The sequence below is a fragment of the Emys orbicularis genome, chromosome 5, assembly GCF_028017835.1.
Source record: "Emys orbicularis isolate rEmyOrb1 chromosome 5, rEmyOrb1.hap1, whole genome shotgun sequence".
In the NCBI taxonomy this organism is placed as follows: Eukaryota; Metazoa; Chordata; order Testudines; family Emydidae; genus Emys; species Emys orbicularis.
The window spans coordinates 146,185,008-146,198,453 of NC_088687.1; the positions used below are offsets into that span (position 1 = coordinate 146,185,008).

Here is a 13,446-nt window from a genome sequence, read left to right on the forward strand (position 1 = left end):
ACTTTCTGAGAAGTTTGCTGCTTTTTTGTAGACTCCAGATTCCCTTCGTCTCCTCACCTGTACTGCAGCCCTCTTACGCCACACTGCTGGGAGCCCCAACCCGTCCAAAGCACAGCTGCGTAGGCGCCATTCCAAAGTGTCATGTCCGTTGTTACCATGCCGGTGATGGTGTGTCGTAGGCTTGCTTCATTACTGAGCCTGGCTCTTCCTGGCCCCTTCTAGATGAAGTCAGAATTTACCAACTACCAACTTCCGTGTTGTGTCCTAAAGTTAGAGACAAAGAACAGCATACAAAAGAGACAATTGAACTCTCCCAAGAAACAGGAGTGAAATCTGCAAGGGTATGCTGAAGAAACCAGATTAAAATGGCAAATTAAAACAATTCAGACTTTAACATTGAAAATCTCCAAGTACCTAGTACCAGCTGTTTGCTAAATTCTGAATAATACATTGAATTCAAGTTCAGAAAACGCAACTACGCAAATGCCATTTACAAATGGCCGGCTCTGGAGGCCTTCGGGGCACTCTTGCTTGAAGTTTGTCAGACTTAGGTGTATCCATCATTTGGTTATGTAGGACAGTCTCCATCCAAAGCTATATTTGGCTGGACCCAGGCTGGGTGATTTGACAGTTTGGCAGGTCCGAAGGCTGGTCTGTTTGTCACAAGTGTCAGGCTTTCTCTTCTACTGCCACCTCCTCCATAAGCACACCTCCATTATTTCTCTATGTAGCCTTTGTTAGACGTTAGCAAACTCCTCACTGCTGCTTCATTTATTGTCCCCCTTGGGATCCGCCCCGCTGTAGGCCCCTAAATTCAGAGATTCCAAGGCCAGCCGGAACCATTGTGGTCATCTAGTCTGACCCCCTGCAAAGCACAGGCCAGAAACCGGCCCCAAAATACTTCCGGAGCGGAGCTTTTAGAAAAACAGCCAATCTTGATTTTAAATGGATCAGTGACCGAGAATTCACCATGACCCTCGGTAAATTGTTCCAAAGGTTAATTACTTTCATCGTTAAAGATGTACGCCATATCTTCACTCTGAGTTTGTCTAGCTTTGACTTCCAGCCATTTGATCATGTTAGACCTTCCTCTGCTCCCATTATTCCTCCATGTAGGTACTTATAGGCTGGGATCAAATCACCCTTAAACTTCTCTTTGTTCAGCTAAATAGACTGAGCTCTTAGCGTATCCCTACAAGGCAGGTTTTCTAACCCTTCAGTCACTCTCATGGCTTTTCTCTGACCCCTCTCCAATTTATCAGCATCCGTCTTGCCTTGTGGGCACCAGACCTGAGCACGGGATCCCAGCCCCCTCGCCCAGAGCAGTGGTAGCTCTGCAGGGCTCTCAGAATAAAGGAAACCGAAATCATAGTGTTGTCCCTTCATATCAGCATATAGGACTCAAGGTGTGGCGTGGATCTGCTAGGCTAGCACCGGCCCATTTTTACAATTCCCTTGCCCACTATTACCACCCTCGAACTGGTGAAGCAAAATGTTTCTTGCCCTCAGTCCTGCCCGAAGCCCTTTTCTGGAGGTACTGGGTATGCTTCGTGGGGACTGTGTGCTCGTGCCCAGCACAGGCCCTTGCAGGTAAGTAGAATATCGCACAGTACCTGCGTGTTCTAGGATCGTCAGTAAGTCCTTCGGTTCTGCAGTAATTACCGCCTATAGGGTTTCACTCCCTGGGTTCGTCTGGGTTGGAACCAGCGCTGGGAGTCACAGGCCCTCAGCCGTACCAATTGGTAATGGTGTTCTGTCCCAGGAAGGGCTTGTTTTAAGAATAACATGGAGGCAAAGTTCAAAGCGAGGCCCGAATGAAAGATGGAGACAGTGCTGAGCGATGGCAGATCCCTCCCAAAGCAAGTGCTGTTCTGACTCTTTTCCCCCTTGACGATGTTGTTTTGCAGCCTACCCGGACTCCCAACTCTGCAGCATCCAGCGGGACAGCTGGGCCCTCTGGCTCAGCTTCCGCCTCAGCGGGTGAGATGAGTAGCAGTGAGCCCAGCACACCTGCTCAGACGCCTCTGGCTGCGCCGGTCATTCCAACTCCTTCCCTGACCTCTCCGGTGGCACCTCCTTCAGCTCCTTCCCCCACGAAGGTAAAACAGTGCGTGGCTGTCTGATTGCTCTACCCGAGTGGGGAGGGGGAGGGTCAAAGGCAAGGAGGCAAGAGAACAGGCAGCAGGCAGGGGGGTATGGCGGGGGAACCATTTATCAGCCCACCCTAATCCATGCTCCAACAAAAAGGGCCAGGGAGCGCTCTCATGTTCCGTCTCCAAACAGCACTCATGTGACTGCACCTGAACTATCCCGGTCAGTTCTGGGCACCACACTGCCACAGACTGAAAGCAATACAGAGAAGAGCTGCAAAAACAATCGGGGGTTTTGAATGGATTGTCTTCTGAGATGAATCTGTATAGCATGGCTAAGAATAGACCAAAGGCAGATGTGGGGCGAAACCCCAAGGCTGGAAAGGATTTCAGGGTGGTGAGAATACCGCTGCTTAGCTCAGCACTCTACATTCACAGAAACCTAGAAGATTAGGGTTGGAAGAGACCTCAGGAAGTATCTAGTCCAACCCCCTGCTCAAAGCAGGAGCAACCCCAACTAAATCATCCCAGCCAGGGCTTTGTCAAGCCTGACCTTAAAGACCTCTAAGGAAGGAGATTCCACCACCTCCTAGATAACCCATTCCAGTGCTTCACCACCCTCCTAGTGAAATAGTGTTTCCTAATATCCAACCAAACCTCCCACACTGCAACTTGAGACCATTGCTCCTTGTTCTGTCATCTGCCACCACTGAGAACAGTCTAGATCCATCCTCTTTGGAACCCCCCTTTCAGGTAGTTGAAAGCAGCTATCAAATCCCCCCTCACTCTTCTCTTCTGCAGACTAAACAAGCCCAGTTCCCTCAGCCTCTCCTCATAAGTCATGTGCCCCAGTCCCCTGATCATTTTCGTTGCCCTCTGCTGGACTCTCTCCAATTTGTCCACATCCTTTCTGTAGTGGGGGGACCAAAACCATTATCCCTTCCAGCATCCTTGTGAGACTGGAATATGGCGCATCTCATTTTAGAGATGAGGAAACTGAGGCACGGAGCTCAAGGTCACACAAATTGGAGCTGGGACTAGACCCCTGGCTCTTGACTCTGTCCCATGGCTCACGCTCTAGGTCTTTCGGGTGGGGAAAGTCAAAAGGGTGGGTTTTGTTTTGTTTTTTGTTTTGCCTGAATATCGAGACTGATCTCCTGACCTTGAGAGGGTGCTGGGCTGAGGAATATTCTCCCCCAGGGAAGGTGGAGAAGCCCCACTCTCTGGGACAGGAAAAACTGCTAGGGAATATCCCATGGGGAACAACCTGCCCTGGCCTTGGAGGTGGGCTGGGTGATAATTACTATCTAGGCCAATTTTGTTCTTTAAAATAGTTTTTCATTACTTCCCTCCTGCACCTTCTTAATTAGTTGAATTTCGAGCTTATGAAAGATTTAGGACATGAGGGCAAAGAAGTAATAGCACAAGGTGTGAAAAAGCATTTGAGGTTTTGTGTGAAGTTGTGAGCTGGAAAAAGCACCACCTAGTGGAGGGAAAAGGCATTCCAGCCTCTCATTTAGTTCTGGGTTCATCCTCAATTACACCTGTGCCTGAAACGGGTTCATTTACTAGCGTTGTTACTGACGCCTAAATCAGCTGAAAGAACAGGAGTACTTGTGGCACCTTAGAGACTAACAAATTTATTTCAGCATAAGCTTTCGTGGGCTACAGCCCACTTCTTCAGATGCATAGAGTGAAACACACAGACAGAAGATATGTATACATACAGAGAACATGAAAAGGTGGAAGTACGCATACCAATTGTAAGAGGCCAATCAATTGAGATGAGCTATCAGTAGCAGCAGAAGAAAAAACTTTGAAGTGATAATCGAGATGACCCATAGAAGGTCACTTCAAAGTTTTTTCTTCTGCTGCTACTGATAGCTCATCTCAATTGATTGGCCTCTTACAATTGGTATGCGTACTTCCACCTTTTCATGTTCTCTGTCTGTGTGTTTCACTCTATGCATCTGAAGAAGTGGGCTGTAGCCCACGAAAGCTTATGCTGAAATAAATTTGTTAGTCTCTAAGGTGCCACAAGTACTCCTGTTCTTTTTGCGGATACAGACTAACACGGCTGCTACTTTGAAATAAATCAGCTGAGAACACAGGGAAAAAACTCTGGTATTTGACAACACTTAGAGCCTCATCAATTCCACTGTTTGCTCTGTAGAGTCAGTCAGTTTGTGCTGTTGTTTGTGTGGGTTTTTCACACAGCAGAGGGGGAGAAATTAAAAGAAAATAGAAAAATGTGATTGTAAAAATCACTAGGTGTTGGTGGGGTGCTTGGGAGCAGGTGTAGAACCCCAAATTAGTTGCAGCTGTTTTTAAAAAAAAAAAAAAAAAAAAAAAAAAAGAGGACTAGACTTCAAGTGGATGGGGGACCCAAGTTTAAATGATGCAGCTACAACACTGGCACTCACTCTTGATTTGTAGTCAAGCAAAGAATCTTCCGAAACACCTGAAGGGATTTTCTGCTGTCAGCATGCCGAGCAGCACCCCATTTGTTCACGTCGGGCAGGTGAACGTTTGTGCAGGGGGAGAACGTCTTTGTCTGCTCAGTCCCCCAGGCACTGGGAGTTCCGCTTGGATCTGTGACTCTCCCATCAGGAAAAGCCCATGCATGGCTGCATAATACCTTACAGGCTTTGTGCTGCTTCCTTCTTGTGCAGGTAGCTCTCCAGTGACCAGGCAGGTAGGTTTTCGAGGAACAACCTGTTAGCCTTACACAAGTTAAAAATCACTTAGAAAAGTTAGATGCCTGCAAGTCACCAGGGCCTGATGAAATGCATCCTAGAATACTCAAGGAGCTAATAGAGGAGGTATCTGAGCCTCTAGCTATTATCTTTGGAAAATCATGGGAGACGGGAGAGATTCCAGAAGACTGGAAAAGGGCAAATATAGTGCCCATCTATAAAAAGGGAAATAAAAACAACCCAGGAAACTACAGACCAGTTAGTTTAACTTCTGTGCCAGGGAAGATAATGGAGCAAGTAATTAAGGAAATCATCTGCAAACACTTGGAAGGTGGTAAGGTGATAGGGAACAGCCAGCATGGATTTGTAAAGAACAAAACATGTCAAACCAATCTGATAGCTTTCTTTGATAGGATAACGAGCCTTGTGGATAAGGGAGAAGCTGTGGATGTGGTATAACTAGACTTTAGTAAGGCATTTGATATGGTCTTGCATGATATTCTTATCAATAAACTAGGCAAATACAACTTAGATGGGGCTACTATAAGGTGGGTGCATAACTGGCTGGATAACCATACTCAGAGAGTTGTTATTAATGGTTCCCAATCCTGCTGGAAAGGTATAACGAGTGGGGTTCCGCAGGGGTCTGTTTTGGGACCGGCTCTGTTCAATATCTTCATCAATGATTTAGATATTGGCATAGAAAGTACGCTTATTAAGTTTGCAGATGATACCAAACTGGGAGGGATTGCAACTGCTTTGGAGGACAGGGTCATAATTCAAAATGATCTGGACAAATTGGAGAAATGGTCTGAGGTAAACAGGATGAAGTTTAATAAAGACAAATGCAAAGTGCTCAACTTAGGAAGGAACAATCAGTTTCACACATACAGAATGGGAAGAGACTATCTAGGAAGGAGTACGGCAGAAAGGGATCTAGGGATTATAGTGGACCACAAGCTAAATATGAGTCAACAGTGTGATGCTGTTGCAAAAAAAGCAAACATGATTCTGGGATGTATTAACAGGTGTGTTGTGAGCAAGACACGAGAAGTCATTCTTCCGCTCTACTCTGCGCTGGTTAGGCCTCAACTGGAATATTGTGTCCAGTTCTGGGCACTGCATATCAAGAAAGATGTGGAGAAATTGGAGAGGATACAGAGAAGAGCAACAAGAATGATTAAAGGTCTTGAGAACATGACCTATGAAGGAAGGCTGAAAGAATTGGGTTTGTTTAGTTTGGAAAAGAGCAGATTGAGAGGGGACATGATAGCAGTTTTCAGGTATCCAAAAGGGTGTCATAAGGAGGAGGGAGAAAACTTGTTCATCTTAGCCTCTAAGGATAGAACAAGAAGCAGTGGGCTTAAACTGCAGCAAGGGAGGTTCAGGTTGGACATTAGGAAAAAGTTCCTAACTCTCAGGGTGGTTAAACACTGGAATAAAGTGCCTAGGGAGGTTGTGGAATCTCCATCTCTGGAGATATTTAAGAGTAGGTTAGATAAATGTCTATCAGGGATGGTTTAGACAGTATTTGGTCCTGCCATGCGGGCAGGGGACTGGACTCGATGACCTCTCGAGGTCCCTTCCAGCCCTAGAATCTATGAAAAAAAATGTTTTAGGGAGAGTCAAAGTCCCCTGGGAGCATGAAGGGCTTCAGGAAGAGATGTTTCACCTCAACGGGGTGGGACCCAAGAGGGCTGCATTAGAAGCTTGCCAGGAATTCTCATGCACTGGAGTAGATTGCAGCCACCTTCAACTTTGGTGCGGAGGAGACACTTTCAGGTCCCAGCATACACTGCTCCATCTCTGAACAGCCTTTGCTCAGATCAAGATGGAGTGTTGCTTGCTGGCACCAGAACCCTCTGTGGGCTATCCCTGTAAAAGGTCAGGATGTCTTTGAACTGGGTTTTGAAACCCAACTGGTACAGCCCAAATTCAGCCAGTGACTTTGTCCTAACAGAGCTGAGTGACTTCCTGTTGATGCTGGTTACCTGGATTATCTTTCGGTGGGAAAGATCTAACCTGCTTGTCTCTGGAGAGCTCGCTGGTTAGAAAAGCCTGGAAGAGGGCATTGCAGTCAGACGCAATGGCTAGTTTGTGGTTCAGAGTGGAGATGCCTTTATGGCACTGTCACTTTGCCGAGAGATCAGGGCCATGCTCCATCCCTACCTGGGTGAAGAATTACACGTGTGCTTGCACTGAGCCTTTCCTTCTAGAGATGAAAGTGTCCAGAGCCATGATTCCAAAACCTTCAGAATCCAACATACACCATCTCTCTTAGCCGTGCTTAACCCCCTTTGGCATAGTAACCGCCCCATCGTATCGGAGCGACTGACGGGGGAGAGATGGGAAAGGATTAGGGTGCCTTTGACACTCAGTAGAGTAACCCCGTGGCATCAACTAATAACTCTCCAGTTTACAGTGGGCTCAGTTTGCGTGTGTCTGCGAGTTGTTAAACTTTGTTTAAATAAGCCTGAAAGCATTAGCCATTACACATGCTATAATTTAAAATCCCATTGCTTGTCACATTAGAGCCCCAGTCCTGTTAGTGGAGACACTTTTTCCTTGCATGTGTCATTACTCTGACCCCTAGGGGCAGGAGAGGGGAATTAGAGGAGTTAATTTGGTACAGGATTGATTTTCAGAAGGGCTGAGCACCCACAAACCCACTGAAGTCACTTGGAAGCGCAGGTGCGCCGCTCCTTTGAGGGCCAGGCCATCTCTCAGCACATCGAGAAGTATTAACCATGTACAGTGGGTGACATGAAACTCAGTGAGATTAAAACATTATACAGGCTTTGGAAGTGGAAGAACAAAGTGAATGAAATTATTCTAAGAGGCCTTTAATGATGCTGCTATTGGAAAAGGGTTGACTGAATTCTGAGGACTGGGTCAGACTTAGAAGGTTTTGTTGCCTGTGCATTAAATTAGAGGTATTTGGAGAAATCCATTGTTACATGCATCCGACGAAGTGGGTATTCACCCACGAAAGCTCATGCTCCAATACGTCTGTTAGTCTATAAGGTGCCACAGGACTCTTGGCTCCATTGTTACATGACATCTCTACTTCTCAGAGTAACCTCCCATTTCCCCCTGGCTGTGCAGGAGGAGGAGAACCTGCGTTCTCAAGTCAGAGACCTGGAGGAGAAGCTGGAGACTCTGAAGATGAAGCGAAATGAAGACAAAGCAAAGCTGAAAGAGCTGGAGAAATACAAGATCCAGTTGGAACAGGTGCAGGAGTGGAAGAGCAAAATGCAGGAACAACAGGTTGACCTCCAGAAACGTCTAAAGGAGGCCAAAAAGGTGAGCGTCTTCCTGGCGGGCATGTGGCAGCAGCCAGAGCTGTGCAGCTCACGTTAATGACACCTCAAGGGAGCCAGTAAATTCAAGGCTATTTAATTGTTGGAAATCAGATTGGGGAGTTCTTACTTTATTTTTTGATACATCCACTAGCATAAAAATAGGAACTCCCCCAAATCCTGTCTTTTGAAGAGATGTGGGCCCTAAAGCAACCTGTGACCACCACACAGCAAACATGGGCTCTTGTACTGGCTTGAGAATGCAAAAGCCAAATGGAAGGAAACTACGTTCGGTGCTGAATTAATTTGTACAAGGCGCTAAATATGGCTGGGCCCATTATCCTGGTGGCATCTTCCTGTGGTTTATTTTGGCCTATTTTCTCCCCATGTCTGAGGCAAGAGTTTTGTCATGGAGCCACGCTGCCCGGCTTTAACCAAGCAGTGCTTCGTATAATGTGTCCCTTCTGCCAGGGGCGTCTGCAGATTCCCACTTGTGGCTTGTGATGGAAGCACCTTGACCCTGTGGGAATCTTCTGGAGAGCGGTGGCCATTAGGCCTCTCCCCTCTCCCTCCCATCCCAGAGGGGCCCAGGGGTTCCCCCCTTCTCTTCCTTCTAACCACGGAAAGTGCAGCGGGCTCCAGTCACACACACTGTCCTCAACGCTTTCCTCATCCTTTTCTTTCATCTACCCTTGGGGGCAAATTTTGTTTGTAGTTAGTCAATCAGTCAGATTCCTTAAAGGAGGAGGAGAGGAGATGCTGTGGCCTGGGCTCCATCCAGCAATCAGTTAAACACATTACAAGCCTCCGATCAGATCCGGGATGCTGGCGCTGTTAGTTACAGGATCGCATTTTAATGTGGTGCTTCCTGTTTGGCCATGTTCGGATGCATGAACTCAGTGCGCTCCCTCTGGGAGAGGGTTTTCTTCTTCCAGTGCCCCCTCTCTCAGACCCTCACCCGGAAAGTAAGAATGGACCTGCCTCCCTCCCCTTGCTATCACACGCCTTTGGCGTGTAGGTCCCAGGATATTAGAGAGACCAGGTGGGTGAGGTAATATCTTTAATTGGACCAACTTCCGTTTTCCAAGCTTGTCTCCCTCACGAACAGAAATTGGTTCAATAAAATATATTCGCTCACCCACCTTGTACATCACAAGTTTTAGCAGCCAGTGTATTTGGTTCTGGAGCGCTGTTCCCTTGATTCCAGGTGGGACCTGATGAGTGAGTTTCTCTTCGGCTTCCAGCCATAGGTGCCGACTCTGTGGGTACTCTGGGGCTGGAGCACCCATGGGGAAAAAATGATGGGTGCTGAGCACCCACCAACAGCCCCCCCAACCCACCCAGTGCCTCCCACCCGCCAAAAGCCGCTCAGATCAGCACCCCCCCCTCCCTCCCTGCGTCTCCCACCCAGCACGAACAGCTGTTTCATGGCATGCAGGACGCTGGGAGGGAGGGGGAGGTGATGATCTGTGCAGCCTTTCGGTGGGTGGGAGGGACTGGGGGGAGTTGGGGGCATGGGGGTGGGGCCTTGGGGGAAAGGGGTGGAGTGGGGGCGGGGCCTGGGTCAAGAGAAAAGAGAAGTGTAGACCCTAATACAGCCGCCAACCTGCTCCGTACTGTCTGCTGGCGCCATCCTCCAGGGACGGCCCAGCAGCTGTTTGTTTGATTGGCGGGGACGAGCCGAGATCACTGCTCCATTTTAACAGGCTAGGCTAAATGCCGTTACTACAAAGAAAGGTATAAAATATGCTTGATGTGTGTCCGTACTGAAAATGCAGCCCTGGCCCGTGAGCCAGTGCTGGGGCTTGGCGCCTTCTGTAAGGTGCACAAAGAAAGCAGCCCATCATACCTGCCTTTTGCCAGGTTAACTCCTTGCTTAGATTTTAGTGATCCCCAATTAGGGTCTGGGGAACTGCCCTTAATGAAAATGAAACAGTTGTGTCCTGTTGCATGTAATACTTCAGAATGTAACCTGCTGGTACCTCCCATCCTGGTTACCAACGCAGTCAGGAATTCATCACGCAAAGGTTAAATCTGAGGGCAAGTCTACACTACAAAATTAAGTCGACCTGTGTGACATGGATGTACAGTCACCACAGTCATTGAATCGGTTTTACACACCCCACTGTGCTCAGCCGTGTGAGTCCTCCCCAGGAGCACGTGCACCCATTGAGCTGCCAGTGTGGGGCACTGTGGGATGGTTTCTGAAAGGCAGCAACAGTCGATGTAAGTAACACACTGTCTACACTGACAGTGTGCCAACCTAACTACATCGACTTCACCTCCGCGAGAGGCGTAGCGCTTGTGTTGTTAAGTCAGGGTAGTGACGTACATCGGTAGGAGCGACAGTTTAGTGTCGATGCTTAGAGCTAGGTCCACATAAGGCAGGTTACTTCGACCTAACTCTCTAGTGTAGACCAGGCCTGCGTCTGGCGGCGTGACTGGAACTGGTTCTCTCTCCTTGCTCCCAGGTGGCCTCTCAGGCCCTGTGTTACTGCTCCTGGGTGGAGGAGGGAGGGGTTGGGAGTGCAGTTGCTGGGCTGAGTGGGGAAGAGGTGCTGAGGTGGAACAGAAATCAGACCGTTTTCGTGGCAGTGGCCTTTTCCCCTGCATGCCCGGTAAGCGTTTACTAGCTGGGATTTGACTCCATGCAGTCCCCCTACGGGAACGCTGTCCCAGCCAGGAGTATCTGAGCCATACAGCTGGGTAATGGTTTCGGCTAGTGACCGAGTCTGAGTAGCGCCCCTGTCCCGTCAGGCTTCCATCGCAAGGTGTCCTCACCCTGTTTCTGTCTGCCTGCAGGAAGCCAAAGATGCATTGGAAGCCAAGGAGCATTACATGGAGGAAATGGCCGATACGGCTGATGCTATCGAGATGGCAACTCTGGACAAGGAGATGGCGGAGGAGCGGGCCGAATCCCTGCAGCAGGAGGTGGAGTCCCTGAAAGAGAAGGTGGAATATCTCACCATGGACCTGGAAATCCTGAAACATGAGATAGAAGAGAAAGGTGAGAGGTGCAGGGCCCACCCACTGTGAAATGGCCTTGGGGGAGGGTCTGTTTTAATGCAGACCTGGGCTGGGGAGTAAATCTACATGTGGGGGAGATCCCATTGCTGTGATGAGTGCAGCATAAATACCAAGCTACACTGATACATCCCGCACCCGTTGGAGTCCGTGGGAACCTTGCCATTGAGGAGTTAATTGCCATTGATGAAATAAACAGTAATAAGTCACTAGGACCGGATGGGATTCACCCAAGAGCTTTAAAATAAATAAATAAATAGAAGGCTCCAGAGGCTATCCCGGCAATTACAGACTGGTGGGCCTGACTTCAGTACCAGGCAAATTGGTTGAAACTCTAGTAAAGAAGAGAATCAACAGATGAACATGATTCGTTGGGGAAAAGCCCCCATGGTTTTTGTAAAGGGAACTCCTGCCTCTCCAATCTACTAGAATTCTTGGAGGGGATCAGCAAATGTGGACAAGGGGGATCCAGTGAATATAGTGTACTTGGAATTTCAGAAAGCCTTTGACAAGATCCCTCACCAAAGGCTCTTAAGCAAAGCAGGCAGTCATGGGATAAGGGGGAAGGTCCTCTCATGGATCAGTAACTGGTTAAAAGAGAGGAAACAAAAGGTTGGAATAAATTATCAGTTTTCACAGTGGAGAGAGGTAAATGGCGGGGTTCCGCAAGGATCTGTACCGGGACCAAGGTTATTCAGCATATTCATAAGTGATCTGGAAAAAGCTGTGAACAGGTGGCGAAGTTTGCAGATGATGCAAAATGACTCAATATAGTTAAGTCCAGAGTTGACTGAAAGGAGTTAGAAAAGGATCTCACAAAACTGGGTGACTGGCAACAAAATGGCCGATGAAATTCCATGTTGATAAATGCAAAGTAATGCACCTTGGAAAACAGCCCAATTATCCATTCAAAATGATGGGGTTTAAATGAGCTGTTACCACTCAAGAAAGGGATCTTAGAGTCATCGTGGATAGTCCTAGGAAACATCTGCTGAATGTGCAGTGGCACAGAATGTTAGATAATAAGACAGAAAATATCACAATGCTGCTGTATAAATCCATGGTGCACCCACATGTGGAATACTGCGTGCAGTTCTGGTTGCCCCATCTCCAAAAGGTATATTGGAACTGGAAAAAGTACAGAAAAGGGCAACAAAAATGATTAGGAGTATGGAACAGCTTCCGTATGAGGAGAGATTAAAAAGACTGGGACTGTTCAGCTTAGAAAAGCGACGACTAAAGGGGTGGATATGCTCAAGGTCTATAAAATCATGACTGGTGTGGAGCGTTATTTACCCCTTCACATAACACAAGAAGCAGGGGTCACTCAATGAAATTACTAGGCAGCAGATTTAACACAAACAAAAGGAAGTATTTCTTCCCACAACACACAGTCAACCTGTGGAACTCCTTGCCAGAGGATGTTGTGAAGGCCAAGACTATCACAGAGTTCAAAAAGGAACTAGATAAGTTCCTGGAGGATGGTCCATTAGTGGCTATTAGCCAAGATGGTCAGGGAGGCAACCCCATGTTCTGGGTGTCCCTAAACCTCTGTTTGCCAGAAGCTGGGAATGGGCACTGGGATGGATCACTTGATGATTCCCTGTTCTGTTCCCTCTCGGGCACTGGGCATTGGCCACTGTTGGCAGACAGGACACTGGGCTAGATGGTCCTTTGGTCTGACCCAGTCTGGCCATTCTGATGTTAGGATTTGCCCCTGTGGGATTGCTGTGATAGCTCCTTAGACATCCAGCTAAATGCTTTCAATCCTTTGCATGCAGTTCGGTTACCTGGCTTTGCAGCGCTGGTCAGTAGGAAGTGGTAGGACCCTTATTCACAGACTGGTCAGTAGGAAGCAGCAACTCGCCAGGTCCCATCACCTCTGAGTTTGAGTGGGAGTCTGGCTGCCGGAATGCAGGTCTCTCACTAGGGAATGTAGGGGCTAAGGTTAAGCCGGCCATTTCAGCTCTCATTGCCCCTTGCCCAGACAGGGGATGCCCGCTCCTGGGAGCGTCTCTGGGACGAGCTGTTCGTGCTGTAGCGCACAGGGTCTGCTCATTTTGCTGATTTCAGACCAGCTGCTCAGCTCCTCGATGGACAGGACATCGAAACCAAAACTCGGAACAATCTCACATATTTTGTCCTTGTTTTGATTCCCTAATGGGCTTTCTAGCCAAGGCAGACGTTAAAAATACACAGACAAGGAAGTGAGCAGCCATCGGATATCGACAGCATGAGCGGAGTTCCATGGCAGAAGGCCTGCAGAATGGTCACCGGAGAGCCCCAGGACTCTGCTCACTAGCCAGAACCTGCATCTGCCAAAGGAGCAGCAGATGG

At 48.1% G+C, this 13,446-nt stretch overlaps 1 protein-coding gene across 1 annotated transcript in view; it reads left to right on the forward strand.

Moving 5' to 3' along the window:
* Positions 1-13,446, forward strand: part of DCTN1 (dynactin subunit 1) — a 124,195-nt gene that overhangs the window by 89,703 nt on the left and 21,046 nt on the right. The window contains exons 8-10 of the mRNA XM_065404587.1: positions 1,908-2,099; positions 7,892-8,089; positions 10,888-11,092. Of these exons, the coding sequence (XP_065260659.1) occupies positions 1,908-2,099; positions 7,892-8,089; positions 10,888-11,092 (595 nt within the window). The remainder of the gene's footprint in view (positions 1-1,907; positions 2,100-7,891; positions 8,090-10,887; positions 11,093-13,446) is intronic.